At 41.9% G+C, this 24903-nt stretch overlaps 2 protein-coding genes across 2 annotated transcripts; both read right to left on the bottom strand.

Moving 5' to 3' along the window:
- Positions 1 to 2903: 2903 nt before the first annotated feature.
- On the bottom strand, positions 2904 to 5599 carry LOC310987960 (hyaluronidase-5-like; the record flags this gene model as incomplete). Its single annotated transcript, XM_083974429.1, has 3 exons — positions 2904 to 3323; positions 4450 to 4539; positions 4658 to 5599. 3 exons carry the CDS (start codon positions 5597 to 5599, stop codon positions 2904 to 2906), a joined length of 1452 nt encoding a protein of 483 aa, XP_083830555.1.
- A 6925-nt stretch (positions 5600 to 12524) lies between these two features.
- hyal4 (hyaluronidase 4) lies at positions 12525 to 24566 on the bottom strand (the record flags this gene model as incomplete). Its single annotated transcript, XM_083974428.1, has 7 exons — positions 12525 to 12854; positions 13170 to 13259; positions 14422 to 15344; positions 19113 to 19116; positions 19261 to 19767; positions 21384 to 21473; positions 23610 to 24566. The coding sequence occupies 7 exons, from the start codon at positions 24564 to 24566 to the stop codon at positions 12525 to 12527; spliced, it is 2901 nt and encodes a 966-aa protein (XP_083830554.1).
- Positions 24567 to 24903: the final 337 nt, after the last annotated feature.

Genomic DNA, 24903 nt, shown 5'->3' with positions numbered 1-24903 from the left:
TCCAGTCACAGGTAAAGGTGTTGAGTCAAACAGGAACAATGAGCTTCACCTGTCACTCAAGCACAGGGAGTACTTTTACTCCACTAACTCCTAACTAAATACTTTTACTGTGATACTGTCATTATAGAAACTTTTACTCTGCTCCTATATTATAGTATTCACTGTGATACCTAGTAAGAAGTAATTTTACTGTGATGTTGTATGCAGAAACTACTCTTATTGTTGTAATGCACATACGTGAAGTATTTTTACTTTCCTACTGTAACTAAATAAAGTATTTCTACTGCAGTGAATCATATGAAGCATTTTTATTCAGGGTTCCTGCTCATGGATGGAAAAGTATGAAATTAGATTTGATACATTTCCAGGTCTGGTAAAGTATGGGAAATGGAAACTATTCTTTGGAAAAAATATTTATGTTTCCAAGAATGTTACCACTTCTCTTTTTTCTAAAACATAAAATTTAAAATATCTTTAAAAGAAATGGATCGATCTTGTTTTTCAAAATGTTTGACAGCAGCTTAAAGGTTATGTATGATGTTAATATGCTAATCAAAGAAAGAAAATGAAATTCATCAGTCACAGTTTGTGGTTATCGATCATGTTTGGAGAGTAGCTACTTACTGTAACAGAATAACATCATAAACTGAAGTTCAATAAAAATGTTTAGCTCTTTTTATAATTTTTATTTGCAAGACTTTGTCAATGTGACATTAACATCTTTGAACATACAGCAGGTTTATTTATTTTATTTATTTATTTCTTCATGAACTCAGTTTGTGTTACTGTGGTTCCTCTGGATGAAAAACTCCTCTCACACTGATCGGCCTGAGCTCTCCTGTGCTGCCATCTAGTGGTCGACAGCCTGTACTGCAGCTCCAGTTTTTCTGGAACATGTACTGTATAACGAAAACTAAGCACATACTTGTGATTCCCTTTAGTCTGAAGGTTGATTTTCAAATTTTACTTACCTATAAAACTCTCCATGTCCCTCCATTACATTATTTCTCCTTTTGGAGTCTCTGTGTTTCATCCTTTCATTCTTTGCTGCTCAATTTCATCTTAAGTGTTTGTTTTGTTGTATAGCAAATTGTTTTGAAGCACTTTGTAAATCTATCTTGATAAGAACTATACAAACAAAGTTTATACTACTACTTCAACCAACAACAGCAAAAATGTTGGTAATAATAACAACAATCATCTTTATTCTCCACAAATGTAGAATCGTCCTTTGGCTTCACAGTCTGGTTAAAACACACAACAACATTGAACACAACAAAACATTAGTAACACTAACAGATAAAGTTGTTGTGTTTGGTATAAAAGACTTTGTGCTACAGATCTGCAGATTTAATCACAGCAAACAGAAGTCAACTTGAAAAGATGAATTATTTCTTCACAACAACAAATCAAAGTTAATTAATAGTTCATATTTGATTTGTTGGCGATTGTCCTGTTTTTCTTTTCCCTCCAGGACAAACATGAGACGGAGGAAAGACGTTGACGTTGCTGTTTCAGATAAACTGGAACCAAATGTCACTTTTCTGGCTCGAGTCCACGTTTCTCTGGTTTGACGGACGAAAACATCCAGAGGCGACATTTTAGTGTAACCACATGTTCGTCCACATCAAACCTCCTCAACACGGCCTGTATACGTCCAACTCAGTCAGTAAAACAGACCTATGTTAATAATTCTGGGTTCATTCAGTCACTGATTTAAAGTCAATCACAACATTTACCTTGGTTCACCCTGAGAGAAACATGAATGATCAAAGCATTGATCAGGATCAGAATCTGTAAATACCTTCAATCTGAACCAAACATGTAAATCTCATGGTGGCGTTAAAAAAACAGGATTCAACCTCCGGGGATCATGAACTGAACATACAGACTGACACATGTATTTCATGGAAACATGGTAAACACTTTAAATTGCTGTGATTTCATATATTTGTTAGTTTGCATCTGCTGGTTGAAGGGCGCCCTCTCCTGGAGGTTGTTGTTAAAGCCATTGGCAGCATAACAGAAAATTGAAAAAGTCAGCATTTTTCTTTGAGATTATCATGAACAAGCTTGTCTTCACTGTTTTGTTCTTTGCTATCACACTGAACTGTGTGAATGATGCTGTTTTATTTACAAAGACGGGACAACAGAACTGTCTTTAATCTGACACCTCCTTCACTTCTGGTTGGTCTGTGTGGAAACAAACAGGAAGACCTGGAGACGTTGTCAGTTCACGCGAGAAAGCAGAAAGCGCAGTGTGAAAATATAATGTAGTAAGTTCCATAAGAAGATGAATGTGTTGATAAGAAAAGGTCAAACGTACTGTTCAGGTGCTGACATGTTTATAAAGCGACATATTAGTCAGTCTTTAAGCTAGCTAGTTAGCCTCTGTGCTAACATCACACAAGCCACCTGTACCGAGCCAACTGTGTCACTGACCACCAGTGATGGGAATAACAGTGTCGTAAAATAACGGTGTTACTAACGGCGCTACTTTTTTCAGTAACGAGTAATCAAAAAAATTACTGTTTCTCCTGTTATAACACCGTTACCGATACTGCCAATAAAAAAGTTTTTTATAATAAAAAAAGTAATGCAATAGTTACTATTCCTGGAATTCAGTTGCTAACTCAGTTCCTTTTTTGTGGGAAAGTAACTAGTACCTATAACTAATTATTTTTTGAAGGTAACGTGCCCAACACTGCCGACCACTGTAGTAAAAATACCAACAGTTGTTAATCCAACCGTGACTGAGTGATGAAGAATAAACTGAATTTAAAATATTACAAATCCGACATAAAAACAAAACTCAGACCTACAAGACACAGATGATCTCAAATACCAGTATAATTGTCCTTTGCTGTACTTCCTGTTTCACATCTTTCAGGGTTTGTGTGTTGTTACATTCCCGTCCAGATGTGCGTCAGGCCGAGCATCGTCACCACCGACAGGAGTGGGCGGGTCCTGTCGGGACTGCGGTTCCTCCGAGTGACGACGGCCTCCTGCAGGACGTTGAGCGTCATAACCGACCTGCACGGCTCCTCGCTGTAGCACATGCAGTCGAAGCTGCGGTCGAATTGGTTGATGTCGTCCTGCGAGAGGCCGCCGCTCACCGTCAGCGGGCCGCCGCGGCGCTGCCGCTGGATCCGGTAACGCCGCGGGTCCAGGTGGAGGAAGACATCGTCGTCCCAGCGCTTCCTCACGCAGCGGCCTCGGCTCTGGCACAGCGCCTGGCTGCAGAGCTGCGTCGCCACGGTGACGTTGAGGATGTACGCGTTCATGACCTGCTCCAGGTGGCGCCGAGCGTCGAAGCAGGAGTCCTAGAGGATTGTGGGATGACAAAACAGTCGGTTAGTCAGTAATAGAGCACTGGAATAAGAGAGTAACGACACCACCATTGACTCTCGTGGTAAGGGTTTAAAGGCCCCATGCTGTGCACTTTTCTCTGGGTTTATTTCTCTGCTGATATCCCTAACAATATGTATCATTGGTTTTGAGTACCTGTGATCTGCTTCATATGGTTTCTACTGCCCCTTTCTGTTGCCTCTTTCTGGAGTTCTAACAGGCACAGGTCATTTGGCCAATCAGAAGAGAGAATGAGAACCTCTCCTCTGATTGGCTGACTGTTTTTGAGTGGCATGTGGTCGGGCCAATCACAGGCAAGTAACTGAAACCTAAGCTGCATTCATAGAAATTGAAAAAAAACAACTGGTCACGGTGGGCGGAGTTACCTTGTGTGTGACATCACAGAAAGGAGGAAGTGCTATCAGCTCGTCTCAAATAGAATGTTCCTTCAAATGGACGGTGTGTGTTTCTCCGTTTATGACCAGTTTGATGCATGGGACAGTTTATACGTGGCCCAGAGACCTCCCCAAGCACCAAAAAATAACCAAAATCACATTTTTCATGCCATGGGGCCTTTAAGGGTTTAAGGGTTTTGCGCCCCTAGTGGCAGGATATGGGTGTTGCAAAAGCGCCCAGAAAACCCATTCACTCCGATGTATGTGTGTTGCCCACTTGCTTGTAAATTGATGAATACGGCCGTGTTTTTGTTTATAGGTGTCGCGGTCATATCAAATTATACTTATAATTTGTTTATTACAAAATGTAGATTGAAACAATAATGTAATCAACTGTTTTTTTGTTGTTTTTTTTACTCGCCTATGTGTTAATGTGTAATGTGTGTGTAATCTGTAAAGGGTCCTCAATGATGCTATTAACGTGGGTGATTTATAAATGTCCTTAAATTATTGAAAATACCACACTTGCTCATTCACCAACAATGCAGAGTTGTCAGTTCTTGGGCACTTTTGCAATACCCATATTCCGCCATCAGGAGGCGCTTCCATTGGACCAATGCGTGTCGTTACTCTCTTTTCCAGTGCTCTAGTCAGTAACAAAGAGATGGACACACATTTTAAAAACCAGTGGGATGCAACTTTGTACCTCGTCATCTGTGACGTTCATGTCGCCCCAGGAAACGACGCCCGCGGCGCCGAGAGCTGCAGCTTCTCCGATGGTGTTGACCAGATCGAACTGCAAGAACATGACAATCAGCCAATCAAACATTCGATAAATGGATCAATCAAACTCTAGAGAGGTTTTTATTGATTCACCCGTCCTAACTTTGTGTCTAAACCCCAGTCTCTCTGACCTCGGACATGTACTCGTCAACGCTGTCCTTGTACACTGGGCGGATGTAGGCGTAGATGGGGATGGAGTAGGAGCTGTTGGGGAGCGTCGACACCCTCACGGCCTCCTGGATCCGATGGCGAACAAACAAGCGGGCCTGGTATGAGTCTCTGAGCGCCACCTCCAGGTAGATGGAGGGAAACAGCGCCGTGGAGTCCGTCCAGAGCCACAGCAGCTCGTCGTTCCGGTCCTTCTCGATGGCGGGACACTCTCCGGTGAAGCCCGCCATGTCCTGGTTGTAGTCGTAGTTGTAGCAGTCGGGGTACAGGTAGTAGCCCCACAGCCTGTTGGGCCTCAGCTTCTTCCCGATGCGGATGGAGCGCAGGAAGTACCTCTTGGCAGCACGTTCGAACACGATCTTGGCTCGATCTTCCGCCTCATCGTCGGACAGCGTTGCATTTTTCTTCTTCACCGTCTCTATGGAGATCTGTCGGTAGATGTCTTTGCTGCCCCAGTTTCTTGCCCACTGTGGCCTCCACTCCTCAAAGTCCAGCACAGCGAGGCCGGGCTGGTTGGCGGGGATGTAGTACTCGATGTCGTCCTCGGCCAGCTCGTGGTGCTCCTTCAGGTCTATCAGCTGGGGCAGACCCTCGTCGTACATCTCATGGGTGTCTTCGTCCACGTAAGGGAAGAGACCGAAGCGGTCGGTGTAGAATATGGAGATGCTCTGGTTGGTCGCCGTCTTCAACGTGCTGCTGACAATGTGGAAGTGGGAGAGGTCGAGGGGAAGGCCGAAGCGGATGTCGCAAAGCTCGGTCGGAGCGTTCCACATGAAGAGGAAGGGCTGACTGGGATGGATGGGAGGGTCCGTCCTCGGTAAGGACCAGCCGGAGTTCAGCACGGCCAACAAGACGATGAAGATAAACAAATGTTGTTTGTCATGAAGCAGCTTGAGTCGGCTCATTTTGAATCAGCAATCAGATCTGTGAGGAAACACAAACATTGAAGAAACTGAAGCCAAGAAAAGTTCATGCTGTTTCTCAAGACATACAAGCGTTGTCCTAATTTCATCGGTATAGTTCATATTCTACTTTTTAGGTTTCGTCCATCAAACACATTTTCTCTGGTTGGTTGTCACACAAAACTTCTTAATTCAGCTCCTCTATGAAGGTTCAAATTGTTTTTGGAAATTTAAAGGTGTTCAGAAATGGCCTTTTGTCCTGTTTGTCGCACCTCCTTCTACCAGTTTCCATTGCCGCACGAGTTTAACCGAGCAAGGAAAACAAATTTGATTGGGCGTTATCAAGCAGGCGGGATATTCAATGTTTGGGGCGGGACTGAGCTCGGTGTGTGTGTGTATGTTTAGCTAACGTAGCTAACTGTTAGCTAGTAGGCTTGCTACATTATAGCTTGCTAACTTAGCTAGAGAGGCTAAGTGATGGAGCGCAGGGATCTGGAGGAGGAGAGTGGAGTAGGGAGAGCTTGTGTCGGTGGTGGTGGACGAGTCTCCTTGTTTTTCTCAGACGTTTGATTGACGGATGATGGATCCTGATATAATTGGCTGATGAATCGTGAGCAACGAGATGCATAATTCGTGTGCCTGCATTGTCCAATGTGAAAAAAAACTACCCCACTTTCACCCTGGATTTAATGAAAATAGAATTTTGCAGAAAGTTTGTGCTACATCGTCTGATAGATGAGTGATTAAACTAATTCTAAGACCTAAAGTGGGCTTCAGTTTTCTTTTCTGAATACCTTTTATATAATAAACTGTAATTTAGCTGAATCTGACACTTTACGATGTTACAGTCTCATATTGTTTTGAAGATTATGTTCAGACACAGTGGACCTTAACGTAGCTTGGCTAGCTAGTAGCTTTGCAGTCACAATCTTGGTTGGTTAGTGAACACAGTAAACATTACACCTGCTAAACATCATCCATCAATCAAACTTTATTTATATGGCAACTCAAGTTGCAAGTTAACCTTTTAGAGATGTTCAGTAATAGCAAAAATACTGTATGTGAATTGTTGAGATATTTTTTTATAATTTATATATTGAGATAAAAGTTACACAAAATAAAACAAAACACTGAGAGAAGAATACAAAAAAAAATAAAGTAGCAGCAAAGAAAATGTATCATAATATAACAAAAAATAAGTATAAATGCTAAAATCCTAAAATTATAAGACATTACATAGAAGCCAGGCTGAAAACACAAGTCTTAATTATGTTTTAGCATGTTAACTAATGATTGTGAGGGTGATGCTTTAGTGCGACCTCATTGAGCTGTCAGCATGTTCATAGACTCAGTCCAGTTTATAATGAAGCTACTTATTGTGAAAAGCAGGAATGTTTTTAATATGTGCAGCAAGGACTGAACAGAGTTAGTGGTTGTGCAGCTCACCTGGTTCAGAAGAAAAGCAGATGTCTGAAGAGTTAGCAAAGAAAGAAAGAAGAGCAGCAGCTGAGACTGTCACCGCTACATGTTTAACTTAAAATGTTAGCTACATTCTGAAGTCGTCGCGGCAACAATTGTTTAAAGAAAAACAACTGTAACTTTCAAGTTCTTTTTAAATAATGCAACACACGATTCTAGAATGAAATTGTGAATTAAAACCGCTGCAGGTTTGTGTCCATGGTGATAAGAGGAGGGTTTCATCATTAGTGTTGTTGGTCTCAACAATTTCAATTAGTGCAAGAAAAACACCTTTCAATATTCATTTATTATTAATAACATAGTCTGTCAGGATCCAAAAGTGAGTAAAACATTGTTAAAGTTTATCAGACAAGTTAAGAATAAAACAAAATGTATTGGTTGTTGAATAAATAAAAAGGAAATGTAATTCTCTCAACTGAAGTTTTAAAAAACAAAAAACGCTCTTAAACACTAATTCATTTCTTAGTGCATTGATAATTATTAACTTGTTTTAACTTATCTGAGGTTAGCAGCTTTAGATTCACTTTTACACTATACATTTCATCATGTAAGCAGGTATTAGAGTTATTTACTGAAGTATTCATTTTATATGTTTGACTTTTTGACCTTTTACTACAATTTTATCTTTAAAAGATGATAATCAATAACAGTACATCATCTTAAATTCCCCACCAACACTTTGTGACATGACACAAGTGTTTTATTTCCTCATTGGACGAGAGAAAGTTTGAGTTCAAGTCAAAACACGGAGCAGAGAGATTCTTCATGTGGCACCAAGATTTATGTGTTTTCAATATCCTGAGGACAAACAGCTGAGTCAGGATGCTTCCTCTGAATATTTTCTTTGCTGCATAAAAACAGATAAAACGTCTTGATTGAGATTGTGATGTTTTATACTTTAAGGAAACCACAAAGAGAAAGAGAGAGAGCGTCCAGAACCAGAAAAATCAGCTGACTGTAAAAACTTTATCTGCTTCAAAGTCCTTTAACACTGTAAAACAACAAAATATCAACTAAGTAAAAAAAAAAAGAAAAAGTTTCACATGTGAGAGCAAAAACGCACACAAACTTTAAAGATACTAAAAACTATCAGTCTATCTCCCACAAAGCATGAAACACCTGTATAAAGTTGTGTTTACAGTGTTTTCTGCAACTTTTAAGCCGATAAAATAGCATATAAAGTGCAGATGGCTTGATTTTAAGTGTAAGCTGACATTAACACAAACTCACAGGTGATTTAATCCTTATTGTCTGACCCACTGCACCTGTTTGTTTTATCTATTAAAACACACATAGATTGGTCATATATCTTAATCTTAACGATGCAAACGTAGCCACATGCTACAGAAACACAAACAGTATCAAAGTTTAAAGTTTAAAAAAATATTCACATAAACAGATTTGATTGACCTGCTGCTCATAAAACTGATTTATCTTTTGTTTTGTTTTTTTATTTGAATTATTGATCCGTTTTTTATTTGCAAGCTGTTCAGCAGCAGCAGCAGCAGTGGCAGCCACATGTGTGCAGATGTTGTGGTGGTGTGACTCTAGAATTGAAAGCAGACACTTTTCCAGATGCTGCAGATGCTTTTCGTTTTTTGGGGGGGGGGTTTTTCTAATTATAGCTGAACTCTGTGTCTGATCTGCTCTGACTGGATTGACTGATTGATCATAGTCTCAGTCACCTGTCGCGTTGCCTCAGCGACAGACAGATATAGACATCACACACTGTGTTAACATTAGTATCTTTACGAGGTCACGGGGTCGGATGTGTAACTGCAGTATCTTTGTCTCCGGGCAGCTTCCACACACACACACACACACACATACACGTACACACTCAGGCTGCACTTGTCCTGTCACTTTTTATGGACCCTGTCATCTTCAGCTTTCATAAAAACACCAATAAACGACTTTTAACGACTTGAGCCGAGCACCGACCTGCTGCTGCTGCTGCTGTGGTGTTGGTGGTGGTAATGGGAGTCCAACTTTCCAACTTTGAAGCGCCGTTGAAGCTGCGACTGGTGGAAATGAATCGACTACCTGCTGCTGATGAACGCCTCGCTGCTCTGCTCAGCTCCTCTCTTTTATAAATGAGCCGTCACACACTTGTGGGAACTTGTCAGAAAGCTCAGAGATCAGCCGCCCCGAGCTCTTCTGCTTTTAACGGGGATGTCCCCTCCTCCTCCTCCCCCTCCTCCCCCTCCTCCTCTTCCTCCATGCTTGGAGGAAGACATGCGAGGAAGCTGCAGGAGGGGGGGACGCATGATGTGTGGACACAGATCTCAGGCCTGTGTGTCCGGACACGCTGAGGAATGCAGCAGCAGCAGCAGCAGCAGCAGTTTGGCTGGGTCAGCTGCATGTGGCTGTTGGAAATGTACCGGCTTGGTTTCACCATCAGGAGGTGAATCATGGGACGAGCAGGATGAACTGGTTGAATCACTGATTATCAACCTGCTGCTGACTTACAGTAATGTCCACTGGTTTTCTACTGGATTCTATTAAAGGAGAGTTTCCACTGACTCACAGTGACTGCAGGGCTCAGTTAAAACCACAACAGTCACCATCCATACAGACACACTCTGGGCCACGCTGCAGGTGCCAGCTGTTTTTTTTGTTTTTTTTTCTTTTACTGAATTTGGAAAATCCAGTTTTTCATACTGTGCACCTGCAACTTGGATTATCATGATGCTTACCTCATTTACACAGATGATTTAAATCCCTAATCTTATTTTATTTTTATCAACTGTCCTGTTTTCAGTCAAAATATGGTTTTTAATTTGTTTCTAATTTGAACTTTTACTTCTCTTTATATTTTATTCTAATTATTACATTCTTATTACACTCTGAATGAAGGTTAACAAATGAATGAATAAATGAATGAATCTTGTGAGTAGTGACACAGTATTAATCATTAGTTAATCATTATTAAATCCCAAATTCATAATTTCATTCGTCCTACCCTGATACTAATTAGTCTGTAATTTTGTAAACAATACACATACGTATATTAGGTTACCATACATATATAAATGGTTGGTGAGTAGATGTCTCAAGTACAGAATTTCAGTACTGACTTTTACTTTTAGAAAACATCTCACTGACAGTTTATTTCTAAATCAGCATCAATGTTCATAATCATTTACTGACACTTTATTAATGATCTTATGAGCCACCGGGTAAAGAAGTCAAAATAAAACCCGAGGATATAAAAGTGACAAATGAAGCATCAAGTCAAACACTAACCCTGAATGAATTGTCAACTCTGTTGAACTTTGACCTCACCTATTGCTCCGACACTTTTGGCCTCTTAAACACCTGGAGAGAACATGTGACCTGAGTCAGGAAGTGTCGTCATGACCTTTGAACTCACTTTCTTTTCCCTTTTTTTTTTCCTTCTTCAGAACAGGCTCGTGTTCTTCAGGTGTTCACAACTGGCCAAGACGTCTCCACCAGGTATCAACACAAATCTGTTTACACACTGTGCATGTTAATATCACACTACAAAAACTTAAAATCTTACCAAGAATATTTATCTTATTTCTTGTCAAAAATGTCATTTCTAGTCAAAACAAATCTCATTATATCTAAAATAAGACTCATCACATAAAAGTAGCTTGTTTTTAGACTTTTTTTAAAAAACTTATTTCAAGCATATTTTCACTTGAAATAAGTAGAAAAATCTGATAGTGGAGCAAGTTTTTCTTTCTTATTTCAAGCAAAATAAACTTCCTTTTACTGGCATCTTTCTACTTATTAAGTACAGTAGTTAAGTGAAAATTTGTTTGAAACAAGTGAAAATTATCTAAAAACAAGTACATTTTTACATGATGAGTCTTGTTTTAAGTGGAAAGAGATTAGTTTTGGACTAGAAATGAGACATTTTGACAAGAAATAAGACGAATATTCTTGGAAAGATTTTGAGTTTTTGCAGTGGAGGTGTTAATGAGTTAAATCTGATCCCATGAAACTGGTCTGAAGGCCTTAAATTTACATTGCTATCCAACTACTGCAGCAGATGATAAAATCATAACGCTGTAGGAACAACACGAGCTTAGGGCAGGTCCAGGTGCAGGTATCAAAGCATTATGGGAAATAAAAAACAACCTGTAGGACCGAGAATCATCGCAGACAGTTTTCCCAAACGGGTATATCTTCTTTTTACCAACGTCATGGTTTGTCACTCTGGACTCATTCCCTTCATCCTTCCTAGAAAAACTCACCCACCTCCATGGAACCATCACCGAGTCAACGAGTCCAGTCAGACGTTTGAAAAACACCGGATGACAAATCATCACTCATCGGTCCCTGTATCACACTGACCGACCTTTGACCCCACCTCACCCCGGCACTCTGTGTTCTTCAGTCAAACTTGAGACTTACATAATGTCTGAACATTATTACAGGTGTGTTGATTTGATTAAACTCTTTTTTAGTGACACACCCACACGGAGACGATCCATCATCACTAATGGTGCTAATTACTCCAGAACATTTCCTGCTGAGACAAGTCGAAGTGTCGACACTGAGAAACATCTGTCACTCTCACGAGAACACTAATTATTCATTTTATTCGCCAACATCCAAAATCTTAAAGTCAATAAAAACAGTAGAACCAGCATATAGTATACAACCAAAATCATATTCAAACCATTTTAACCCTTTGTACGTTATCACACTGTTAATTTCTGATGATGAGACCAAAACACTGAAGTCAGGGCTGTAGAATTTCTGTTATCAGAGGTCGTTCGGTGTGTTTTATGAAAAAGAAGCACAAAAATAGAAGTAAAAGCAAAAGAATAAAACAGTAAAAACACAGATTATAAAAAGTGGTAATACCCCCAACAAAGTGTGAGATTAAAAATGTTATGAAAAGAATGGAAAACAGAGCAGATTTCAGAATAAAACACTCTAAAAACCAAATCCTGCAAATTATTGGATGGAGGGTTCAGGTGGTGGTGGGCGGGGCTTGGTGACTGCTTTGTTGTGACATCACAAAGTGACAGGAAGTCCTGACAGCTGGTTTTAAGGCTCAGATGTCATTTAGCCTGTAGTAAACATCTACCTTTATACTGTATGGAGCTTTAACACAAATAAATGTCTTTATACAGTACTGTATGGAGCTTTGTTTTTGTTCAGTGCAGTTTGTTCAACCAAAGAAAATGCTAAACATTGTTTTTTGCAAAGCTTTTATTGAGCCACCTTTTAGTTCTTTGATTTAAAATTCAAATTAAATTATTATTTCATTGTAGAAAGACAATTATGTCCCTTTTAATGATGCGACCTGCAAAATATAAATTAAATTCTGCATTAAATCTACATTTTTTTCAATAATTCAACATTGCTGATGTAATTTATTTATTTATTTATTTGATCAAATTACAGACTGTAGTCTTAGTTGCATTAATGATGCGATCGAATCATAAACAGGAAGCTGCTCTCTGACACATTAAACCCAGATGAGTTTGATCTTGGTTGGATACAGCAGTTTGGCTGAGCAGCTGGACCCTGCGTAGCACTGACAGGTGAAGCTTTCAGCCCAGGCGTTGAGGTCGGCGGCGGACGGTAGGCCGATCGCCACGTACTTCCTGTCGGCCCGCAGCAGGCTGAAGTGGGCGGGGTTCAGGTGCAGGTAGTGGGAGGAGTCGTACGTCTTCCTGACACAGCGGCCCTTCCCCTGGCACAGGGCCTCGCTGCACAGCATGGCGGCCGCCGTCACGTTAGCGATGTACGGGTTGACGGTGGACGCCAGGTACTCGGACAGAGACTGACAGGCAGCCTGCAGGAAGTGAGAATGAATAAAGAGGCATGAAACAGCAGAAAAGCTGCAACAGTTGTTTCACACATCTGTTCACAGAGATAAGAAAAATACTTCAGAGTCACGACCGACAGTTCCTCCTCAAACAGGAAACACAGTCGGTTTAATGGTTTTACTAATTAACGCCCGGCCGTCTAAGTTCCTGTTTCCAGCTCTGTGAAGGAGTGTGATGCATTTACTGTCACGGCTAAAAAGTAACACATCACCAACATGTCCTGTAGCGACTGGGAGCGGACCAGTCCACCCAGTGAGTCACCAGCAGGACGCAGATGTTACCTTGTTGTTGTAGTCTTTGGTCCCTCCCCACATCACGACACCTGAAGCTCCCAGAGCAGCCGACTCCCCGACGGTGCTCACCAGGTCCATCTGAGAGACAAATAAACAACAACACATCATTATTAAGATTCATATCAGTTCGTCAGACATTTTGTTTTAGGTTTATAGGAGGTCATTTAGATCAAAAATCTACTTGAAACTTCCTGTTGGTTCTTTGGACCTGTATCTATTTAACATGCAGTGCATTGAAGATGGATAAATGGGATATAAGTCACCAATTAAACCAACACTAAGGAAGTTTTCAACCTTCATAAAATATTTTCATAACTTTTGTGATGATACATCGACTTACAACAAGTTGAATGACACCTCTGTCATGGCCTGAGGGGGTCTGTATCTCTTTCTCTGGCACTAAGCAGCTTTGAGGAGCATGGTAGGAACCCTGCTCTCACGCTAGTGTTCATGGGAAATGGAGTCTTCCTTCACTTTCACTTTTGCGAGTCACAACAAGGAGGGAACAGGCAAAACAGCACTTTAGCAATGGATTATGTTTGTGTTTTCACTTTGAAATGATCCACTGGAAACAGAAACTTAGTTTTGATGTCTTTTGTTAATTTTAATGCAGGATATTTACAGGGCTTCACGCTAGTGTTCATGGGAAATGGAGTCTTCCTTCAGGCAAAACACTACCGCTTTGGTCCACAGGCGCCGCCAAACTCAACCAAAACTGAAAGTTCTTTAGTACTGCTTTAAATTGGAGCCTGATCTGAGTCATATATTATTGTTACATGGTATTAAAGAAAACCTTTGACAAGAATATTTATAGTAAATAAATGCAAAATCAAATATTGCTATTGCATAAAGCAAAGAAATTGGTTCCATAGTTATTATTTTATATAACAGGCTTTTTATAACAGGCAAACAATTCACATGATTCAAATAACTAAACTTGTCAGTTTATACCTGTTCAAAATGAATCATGCAAAATGACATGATTGTTCTAAGAATTTAAATATAAAGTTAAATATTGTCTACATATGTGAACATCGGCTGAAATGCACAAAATCATTATAATAATCATATTGTTTCTTTATCCAGAGATACAGTAAATAAGGTTTGATGTTGTGCTAGTTGGTGACTAAAAAATGACCAATGACAGATCTGTAGGCAGGATGTGATGTCGACCTGATTTGCAATTTGACCCATTTCTTCATGTGACTTGGACAGATGTTAAGTTCATGACTGGACTCACCAGACTCTGGAACTGCTTGGTCTGATCCCGGTACAGAGGCCTGGAGTAGACGTAGACCGGCACCGTGTACGGACGCTTTGGCATCGCCGCCACCCTCAGCGCCTCCTGGACGCGGTTGCGGACAAACATGGCGGCAAGCGGGGAGTTCCTCAGGCCCTGGTGGAGGTAGACGGAGGGGAAGAGGGCGGTGCTGCGCTCCCACAGCCACAGCATCTGGTTGTTCTGCTTCTGGGTCTTGGCGGAGCACTTCCCCGTGTAGTTGGCTTTGTTCCAGCCGTAGTTGAAGCAGTCGGGGAACAGGTAGAAGCCCCAGCGGCGGCTCGGACGCTCGCCGATGCCGAGGCCGATGGTCTTCTCCATGAAGCGGCGGCTGGCCTGCTGGAACTCGCTCTTGGCCAGTTTGTGGATTTCTTTAGATGATGAAAACGGCGACACCTGCAAGGCGTGGGCGATGGACAGCTTCTGGTAGATACGTTTGGACCCCCAGTTCTGCGCCCACAACGGGCGCCAGGACTCCCAGTCGATGACAACCAGCCCCGGAGAGGAATCCTGGGAGATGTAGCGGTTTATCTGCCCCTGGGCCTTGGTCAGATGCTCCGTCAGGTTGCCGTTTTGAGGGACCCCGCCTTGGTAGATCTTACGCCTGATGGTGTCGACCATTGGGTAGAGGCCGAGGCGGTCTTGGTAGAAGATGGTGAGGAACTGACCGGGGGTGTTGGCGGGTGTGGTCACCGCCTGGAAGGCCGCGGTGTCCAGCGGGATGCGGAGCTGTTGACACTGGTCGGTGGGGGCGTTCCATATCGCCAAGAAGGGGTGGTCATGGATCAGAGGCGGCTCGGTGTTGGGTAAAGTGACACCGGTGGTGACAGAGAGGATGACGGAGAGGGTGAGGCAGGACAGGAAGGGCGTGGACATCATGGTCGCTGTGGACAAATAGAAGAAAAACAACATAGTACATGTGATTTCACAGAGACATGACAGAGTTTATGGTCTGGGTCTTTGGACGTCCACCATTTCCCAACAATTAGCACCAAGTGCAGAATGTATTAAAGTTGCAATTAGGAAAATATTGAACCTGTAAAACAAAGGTCACCCAATTGTTTGATGTCTGCCCTTTTTTGTCCATTTTTGATGTAGATGTATAATCATAATAATAAATAAGGACGATTTATTTGACTTGTTTGCAGACGATGCTGTTGCATTTGTACCATTGTCAAACCTTTAATAGTAGGAGGAATATAACCAGGGGTGCACATGACTGGTACACAGGTATGCATGCACGACAAAAAGGAGGAATGCGTAACGTCACCTGTGTCACCACAGACTTTTGCATACAGTCGCTAAAAAAAACTAAGAAATGACAGCGCTGTGCTCTCCGGCCGTCTCACTTGCAGCTGACCGAGCTGTCTGAGTAGCTCTGCTGTTCCTCTCTCTTTAGCCTGGTGTTTGGCTTCACTTTGCATAAAAAGAGTTGAAGATGTTAAAATCTAACCACCATCTGGGCGCTGATCAGCTGATCCAGAACACAGTGGATGTGGCGCTGCACAGCCGTAGCTGTAGGTGTGTTTTATGATGTAAAAAAACCCATTGTCGATCATCCTCTGAATCGCCTAAAGAGGATCGGGTTGCCGATTGGCACAAGCCTGGTCACAGACCTATCATAATGATTTAACTTACTTTCAAAACAAGGTTACAAAGTGTTGATCAATAAATATAATTGAAATACCTAAAAATACAATATCATTGGAATACAGGAATACAGAATAAAAAGCTAAAAGAGTAACATAATTAAGAAAACTGAATCAGTTTAAAAAATAAAGGCCAGAAGATAACAGTGAGTTTTAAGAAGTGATTTAAAAGAGGATACTGAGTTTGCCACTGCTGAGGGGCCCGGGCAGCAAAGGCCCGGTCCCCCGATGTGGTCACTTCTCTCTCTCTCTCTCTCAGCTGAATGTGACAAATTGTCAAATTGTTCACTGTAATTTTTATGCAACTGATGCTGCTAGCTGTAAATCTACAACTACAAATAATTAAGAAAATTTAAAAAGATCATGTTTTTTATAATCTCACAAATCAATACAACAGAAAAAGAATAAAAAATATCTAGTTTCAGATTCTCTCATTTCCCAAAGACTCAAGATTTTGTTCTCGTCTCATAATCAGAATAGTTTTAACGATCTAATCCAAGATTAATTATACAAAATCAATCTCACAGTTCTTGTTGTTATCTGACAGGTGAGATTTGAGTTTTAACTATTTTTGCATGATTTCCATATCATCAGTTCCTACCTTCCGCTGTCTTCAGTCTCCTCTGAACGACTGTTGATCGTTTCTAAACTTCTCTGTATCTCAGTTTTTTTTTGCTGTTTCATGTGTCGGAGGAAACTGATCGATCGTTATCTGATCAACGTCCTGATGTCTGGGCCGGACCTGTCGCTCAGTTGGTCCTTGCATTGAGGCCATTTTTGGAGATTTGAATATTTTATTGTTACAGTTGTAGTTTTGTTTACTTTAATTTGTTTTATCACTTTTCTTTTTGTGTTTAGGGTCAAAATCAGTTTGACTAATGACAAAGAAACAAATCTCATCAAATCAATATGTCAAAAATATGTCAAAAAGATGAAGAAAGAAACGTGTGGAAAGATGCAAAATTATTTTAAGGGTATGTTCTGAGGATTGCACCAGAACAGTGTCTGTGTTTTAGTTTTCTAGTGATGAAACGTTCAGGTTTTCAGATGTGTGGTATTTTTTGATGCATCATCGTTGCTGAGAAAATAGGGGCTTCGTTCACACCTCTAACTTTTTTTCTGCCCTCAGTATGTGGACATAAAGCCGCTGCGATCTGTTACACAATTGTTGCTTTATACTGTATGAGGAAAGAGTAAGGTGACCTTGAAGTATTTTTGAGGTTCAGCTCAGTTTCCACAGTTTCTGTGTTTTTTTGCACATATAAAAAAAATGATCTATAGAAACTCAGGTGTACTGAAGAAAAGTCTTTATTTGCAGTGCATTTACATTCAGGTGACATTTTCCATTTGTTGCATAGTCATTGTTGCATATTTGGTAACGGACTGGAAGCACCAACAAACACATGATCAGTTGTCAGTTCTGTGGGGTGTTTTTTTTTGCAGGAGCTGAGACATTTTATTTTTTGCTCTGTGGCCAGAAGTCAACATTGAAGAAACCACAGAGAACTGCTGAGTCATGTGTCCATGAATGTACAGTATGTGCCATAGTTTGCATCCTGTTCAGTGTTTTCTCACAACTACAGTACATTACATCAGCTTCAGAGATGCCAGCTGTTCATCAGCCACACTGAGATGAAATAAAAAACCACAAACTGAAACCATTAAATTCAAATGAATCACTGAAAAACAGATCTGATCCTTTAAAGTTAGGATGTTTTTAGTGTAATAAACCCAAGACAAATGACAGAAAAGATACAGATACAAAATATGATTTAAGTCAAAGCACCCATGAGTCCAATAAGCTGAAATGTCAGCAGCAATACAAAGAATACATGATTTATATTTAGGGAAATTACAGCTCATTGTTGAGAAAGGAAACAGGCTTCAAACAGGAAGTCAGATCTGATCTTAGTCATTTTATCCGCACTGTATTGGCCCCTGTTGTTTCCACTGAAAGGTTTGACTGTTTGTCCACAAAATAAACTATAGATCTAAACAGATGTTTCTGTAGTGATGCTCAGGCCACAGTTTAACAGATCCTTTACATTTATTAATCAACGTTCATGCTCGGACTGGTGCAGTTGTCGGTTGAAGACACAGTGCAGATTGTTGTAGAGGTCAAACACACTTTACCTGGTTGAGCTATACAATGACAATGACAACTGAACAGTCATCTACGAACCTCTTTAAAGGCAAATTCCTCTCTACGTGAAGATACCATGAATTTCAATTTCAATTTCAATTAATTTCATCCTGAACAGAGACCAAAGTAACCACTGTTTTGGAAACTCTATTCTTCATATCTATCATAGGCTAATGCATGCAAATGTTTGTGCTGCTGTTGCCAAAATGATAAATGTGTTCAGCAAATGTTGCAACTGCTAAAAGGTAAACTGTCAACAATTGATGATATCACAGAAATGCTAACAGTGGCTAAAGGTTGTGGCTAGATTTCTTTCTGTTAGGAAAACTTTCAGTTTTTGGTTTACAGAACTTTTTTTTGGTGTTTCATTTGTTTGTTTGCTTTTTACACCTTTGATACCTTGTATACAGCTGCCAAAGAAATAATTATTTGTTTTCACAGATGACAGAAATACTCATTCATGGCCAGTAGCGCCCTGTTAACATCTGTTAACCAGGACTGGAAACACCTAACAGGTGACCAACAGGAAACCCAGGACGTTACTGCTCCTGACCAAGAGGTGTGTGTTATGATCATTTTCTCACATTCAATCACATGATTATACAATACAGATGTCACAATTACAAGAAAACATGCTTCCATTCATCTTTACTGCTTCTCTTTGGCGTTTTAGCATTGCTAGCATAGTGGCTCTAAGGATCGCTAAGGGTGTCGTTTCTGGTTTGGTGACAAATCTTGCATGCCCTCTAGCGCCATCAAAAGGTGCTTCATGAGGAAATACCTGCAAAACTGATATTGCTACAAGTTGTAGCTATAGCTTCTGTTATTTCTTGTTTGTAAATGTTAGCATACTAACATACCAAACTATGATTGTAAACAGGGTTAACATTATGAATGTCAGCCTGTTAGCATTCAGCTAGGGTTCAAGTCAGCCTCCAGCTTAAATCAAAAACATTTATATTGTCTTTATATGGAAAATTAACATCTGTACACAGCTGTGCGTCATACAACGTCAGTCTTCGCTAACGATAAGTTCAACAGGAGCATCAACATCATCAGGTGAAGGCTGAAGCTGGTTCGCGGTGCTGCTGCACTCTCCGCTGCCTCCAACCGTTCGTCCTGCTCGTCCTCCCACTCCGTCCTCTTCCTCTCCTGCTCGTCCTCGTCCTCCTCCCCCTCCCTCCAAGGCCCGTCATCCTCCTTCACTTTGTTGATGCTGTCGCAGGTTTCACCTTCGTGGCCTTCGTAACAGTGGCAGTGAAACCGCTCAGTCAGCAGCTGCAGGTCGTGTTGAGAGTGCCATCCGGTGACCGCGAATTCCCCGTTCCCGGCGGGCTGGATGCGGTAGCTGTCGGCGCTCAGGTGGAGGTAATGGCGGGCGTCCGGGTCTCGGCGGACGCAGCGTCCATTCCCCTGGCACAGGGAGTCGCTGCAGACCTCGGCCGCTCTCGTCACGTTGATGATGTACTGACCGAGGCGGTGGCTCAGGAAGGATTTCACTTTCGTGCAGTTTGTCTGCAGAAACAAAACAAGTCAAGTCATGACTCAAGTTCAACACCAGAAGAGAAATTGCTTTGTTTATCCCCTAGTGGCCAACACCATGGGAGCTTTAGGGATCATCCCTATGTTCCCTGCGTCCTATGTTCCCCGCTTTTCCCCAAATGGGTCCTATGTTCCCCGCTGTGTCTAGACCGGGGAACATGGAACCCTTTTTTAGAAAAAGTGTCTATGTTCCCCGCTTTTCCCCAAAAGGACCTGGGGAACATGCAATTTTTGTGCTCATACCCGGAAGTGGAGTTGTGAGTGACTTTGCAGATCTTTGCCTACTTTGAGTGAGAAGTTGAGTTGTGACTTTGAGTGAGAAGTGTAATTGTCCCATTGGTTGGGTTTAGACAATGAAGAAAGGAGTTGGTTAAGTTTAGTAAAAAGACCAGGTAGAGGCTAGACAGGCCAGATAGATAGAGTCCAGATAAGTAGAGAGAGTCCATCAACCAGCAACAGCGGGGAACATAGGACCCTTTTTTTTGAAAAATGGTCCTACACAGAGAAAGATAGGGGTACAGAAGGGGGACATTTCTGTATTTAAAGGTACATTTCTGTCCTACTGTACCCTATAGGGCCAATTATTGTACTCTAGAGTACCTATATGTACCTTTTGGGGGTAAAAAAGGCACATAAATGTTCCAGTATGGTACGAAATTGTCTCTAAAAAGGTACGCCTGGAGCGATTGAGTACATTTCCGTACTTCCATTTTTCTCTGTGTATGTTCCCCGGTGACAGTGGGGAACATAGGTCCCTTTTTCAGAAAAAGGATCCTATGTTTCCCAGTACGTATTGCGACCGGGGAACATAGGACCCTTTTTGGGAAAAGTGGGGAACATAAGACCCTTTTTCAAAAAGACATAGGTACGCTCCCAACTAACTATTATCCTAGCAGCTACATATGGACAATCCAGTGTTAGTGCCAAGATTATGAAGTGTTGATATCAAAATTGGACACCTCAAAGTTGGTAGCAGTTGGTAATACTGTTGTTGACTGAATTGGTTTGACGCTAGTAAGGAGGCCGTTGTCCATGTCCTTTGTCATTTGATACCAAACTTTGATGTTTGAAGGGGTCAAAGAGTAAATCTCATCATCACCAGCAAGCCAATAAGAGTTCAACATGTTTGGATCCAGATCTAATACTGCTGCTGCTCATGTTTGAGCAAGTGAAGTGATAGGAAGTGTCAAAGAGATGGTGTCAGTATTGAGCATTTCTGAACCACACCCAGCTCCACTCCCTGAGATCCTGCTGGCACTGACAGTTAGATGTCTGGATGAAGTCCTTCCATGCAGACAGACCATAAAAAACATGCATTATGCTTTTCAAAAATGTCAGAGTGGTTTCCCAACACACAGCGACCACATGATGTCAACTCTCTATTGTCTTGAGTGTTTACAGAGGTGGTTTGTCCGGAGGCCAAAACAAATCAAGAAGTTTGAAGAAAGAAAGTTTTTCACATAAAACTACAGAGTCAGATTTAAACTGACACAACGGCACAGATGAGAGTTTGACAGCCTGCAACAACAGCCCATACAACATGTATTATAAATATTTATTTTTGCATTTTCCAGGCGGAGGACACTCACCCTCGATGCCGTCAAGTTGAGGTCGCCCCAGATGACGAACCCTGCAGCTCCGAGTGCAGCGCTCTCGCCGATGGTGTGGATCAAGTCTTTCTGCAGAAAACACACAGGTACAGACATTATCACACCTGATGGTCACACAAACACACCGTAAATATCAAAACATACTGAAACAACATGGGTAGAGTGAACATTCAAAAATATTTGTCTTGTAAACTTTGACCTCTGACTCAAAAACATTAGGGAAGCACAAGGAATTTTAATGAATAAATTATCACAACAAATGGCATTCAGTACAGATTTTTTCATTAAGTTCAAAGAGATTGTATATAAGCATTTTACATTGTTACAGTAAAATAATAATAATCATATAAGATTAAAGAGCCACAAGATGGTGCTGTTCGTTCTGTTCAAAATAAAGTGAAAAAGAACCTAAATATTTCTCTATATTTTCAGTGCCTGCCTCATTTTACCACCAGGTTGACAAAAATACATCCTCATATTTACATGTACGTTATATTTAGATGAATCTAACACGTATTCCTAAATTATTATCAGGAAACCAAACCCCTTTGAGTTTGTCTTTGTAACTATGAGCTGCATTCTTCATCTTCTCCACTAGATGGCAGCGGTGAATAAATCCCTACACTGTAACGATGAAACGTGTTGTACATCATTCTATCAGATATCTGTATGGAGCTGTGGTGAAGATGAAGCTTCTCGTCTCAGATTTGAATCTCTGGGCTTGGTGACAACAGCTTTCTACAGTAATTCAAATTACAGAGCGAGGAGTGACTGAAAGTTTTCTAGTTCGGTATTTTTGTTTAATTTATTTATTTTTCTGTGTAATTTCTCCTCGGGACTTTGACCAAAACCAAGAGAGTCACTGGTTTCCAGAGAATCCAGAGACTATTGTTTATAATGAGAGGTTTTAGTCACAGCTCATTCCAAGACTTGACTTTCTCACACAAATAAAAGAGAATCACTGAGGGCAAATACAGGAAAATGTGAGTGTCAGCAGTTCTCTGTGGACTTGAGAGAAAATGTTCAAATTATTTTACTGAAACTGAAACTTGCTCTGCAGCTTCCTTGGTGGGATTCTGGATTTTCCACTCATTATTTTTAAAGTTTATGCAGCCACATTAGACACAAAAACAACTTTTCAATTTGATCTTGTCATAAACTCTCAGTTAATGTGGTTCGTTTTCTGTCCTTTACATGCACATGCATCTCACTCATGACTGATTCTGGGAATTAAAGCTGAAGTCAACTTGATCTGAGGTGAGAGAAATCATCTGCCAAACAAAGCATCGCGTTGGTCTGTTGGTCTTTTGCAGACCACACACTTGGGTGGATAAACTCAGAGCTGGCAAAAAATGAAACACTAAATCATTTCTGCTGCTCTATTGTTGGCATGTCCTTCCAGGAAATAGCCATAGCCTTGAACTCCAACTCAAACCCTTTCTTCTTTGAGGTGGTTCGGCTGCTGATGTCTCCTCCTGGACTTAGTCTTCCTCCTAGTCTGCCCTGTTTCCTGTCCCTTCATAATGATCACCTGTATTTTCTGCATGATACTAGTGTATCCATTATCCATTGTGTCTCTTTCACGACACTGACGGCCGCCATCTTTTCTATTACAACTCATCTTTGAAGGACTATTACCTAAACTCACAACCTGGACTCCAGGTAGCAAAGACGTCCATCAAAAACCCAAAGAAGTAAAACACCTGGCTAATGGTCTGGACTCTCTTGTTTCCTGAAAGGTGCGTATACCATTGATAAATCTAGAATTCCAACCATTTGTTTGGGGACGATACAATAATATAAGTTCTTGGTACTCTTGACCATTGGTGCATCTGAGATATCTTATCAGATAAATGGAAAGATGTGCCAATTCTTAGGGACACAGATTCTTGTAATGAAAAATGTGCAGTATTACGTATTACTGGCATATTATTGTGGAAACACTCAACTCTGGGTCACATTAAAGGGAAGGAGATAATGATATCAAAGTAAAGCAGTGAGTTGGTGTTTCAAACCTTTTACTAAGATACAGTATGGGTTTGGTTTTGACGATATAGAGGCAACTCTTGACTATGTGAAAGGAGTTCAGAGGAGCACCAGTGACTCCATTGGGAGAAAATTGTCCAACCAAAGCTCAGTATGTAAACCATTGCGTGTGTAATACTCAACACAAAGTAAAGTGCTGTTATAGAGTTGGTGTCTTACTGAGGTGAGGAAGGACAGCGGCTCGTCTCGGTAGCCCATCCTCATGTAGACGTAGGTGGGGAGGTCGTACTCCTTGGAGGTGAGCGAGGCCACGCGAAGCGCCTCCCTGACCCTGTGCTGGGAGAAGTGCAGGTTGCTGATGCTGTTGGTGTGACTTTTCCTGATGGCCACGGAGGGGAAGAGCGCCGCGCTGCTGTTCCACAGCCACAGCAGCTCGTCGTTCCTCAGCCGCTCCAGCAGGGGGCAGACGCCCGTGTAGTTCTGCTCGTGCAGGTTGTAGTTGTGGCAGTCAGGGTAGAGGTAGAAACCCCAGAGGGCGTTGGGACGAAGACGCGTCCCCAGCTGAATAGTCCTCTGCATGAACGCCTTGGCACTTTTCTCGAACCGCCGGCGTGCCAGCTCCTCCACCTGCGTCGCCGTCACGTTCACGTAGGCCTGAGCGGTCAGCTCCTTCGACTTCTGCCGGTAAATGTCTTTCTTGTGCCAGTTTCGACTCCACTGAGGCCGCCAGAACTCCCAGTCGATGACGGCCAGGCCGCGGAAGTCCTCCGCAGGGATGAAGTGGTTGATGTCCTGGTAGGCCTTGAACAGGTGCAGGTCCAGGCTGCTGTTCTGCGGTAGGCCGCCGTTCACCGCCACGCCCTGGTGGTTGTAGTGAGGGTAGTATCCCAGCCGATTGGCGTAGAAGATGGTGACGTTCTGTCCGGTCCAATCAGCACGCGGGCTCCCGTAGATGTGGAACAGGCGGTCGAGGTTGATGGTGACCTTGTACTTGATGGCGCACAGGTCCAACGGGGCATTCCATGCCGCGATGAAGGGCTTCCGGCCAATCAAGGGCAGCTTGGCGGGTTTCTGACCGAAGGCGGTGTGGAAGAGCAGGAGCAGCCAGGAGCAGGTCAGGGCAACAGGTACGACGTGTTGGGAGGAGGATGCCCCGCCCACTGGCACTGTAGGCATCCTTGGGTTCAGGAGGAGCAGCTGTCAATCATCCTGAGGGAGCAGGAGAAGAAACAAAATGTGTTAAATATCTGAACTTTTGTAGGAACCAGGAATAGAGCCGATGTTGCCATAACACAATATAAATCCTACAGCCGAAGTATCAGTGTGAAATGTTTCAGCTGATCTCTTCACCTTCGTTCGACCTCCTCACTGGTTTTATATCGTTCCTGCTCAACAAGTTTATGAGGACATAGTGCGATGTGTTCAAGGGCTCCTCGTCCAAAACATCTCTTTTTTTTACTGCATCTGTGAGCATTACAGTCCAATGGTGGTTCATGGAAGCTGTACAACGCGT

The sequence above is a fragment of the Trachurus trachurus genome (genome assembly GCF_905171665.1).
Source record: "Trachurus trachurus genome assembly, chromosome: 6".
NCBI lineage: Eukaryota > Metazoa > Chordata > Actinopteri > Carangiformes > Carangidae > Trachurus > Trachurus trachurus.
This window is presented reverse-complemented; position numbering and strand designations above follow the sequence as displayed.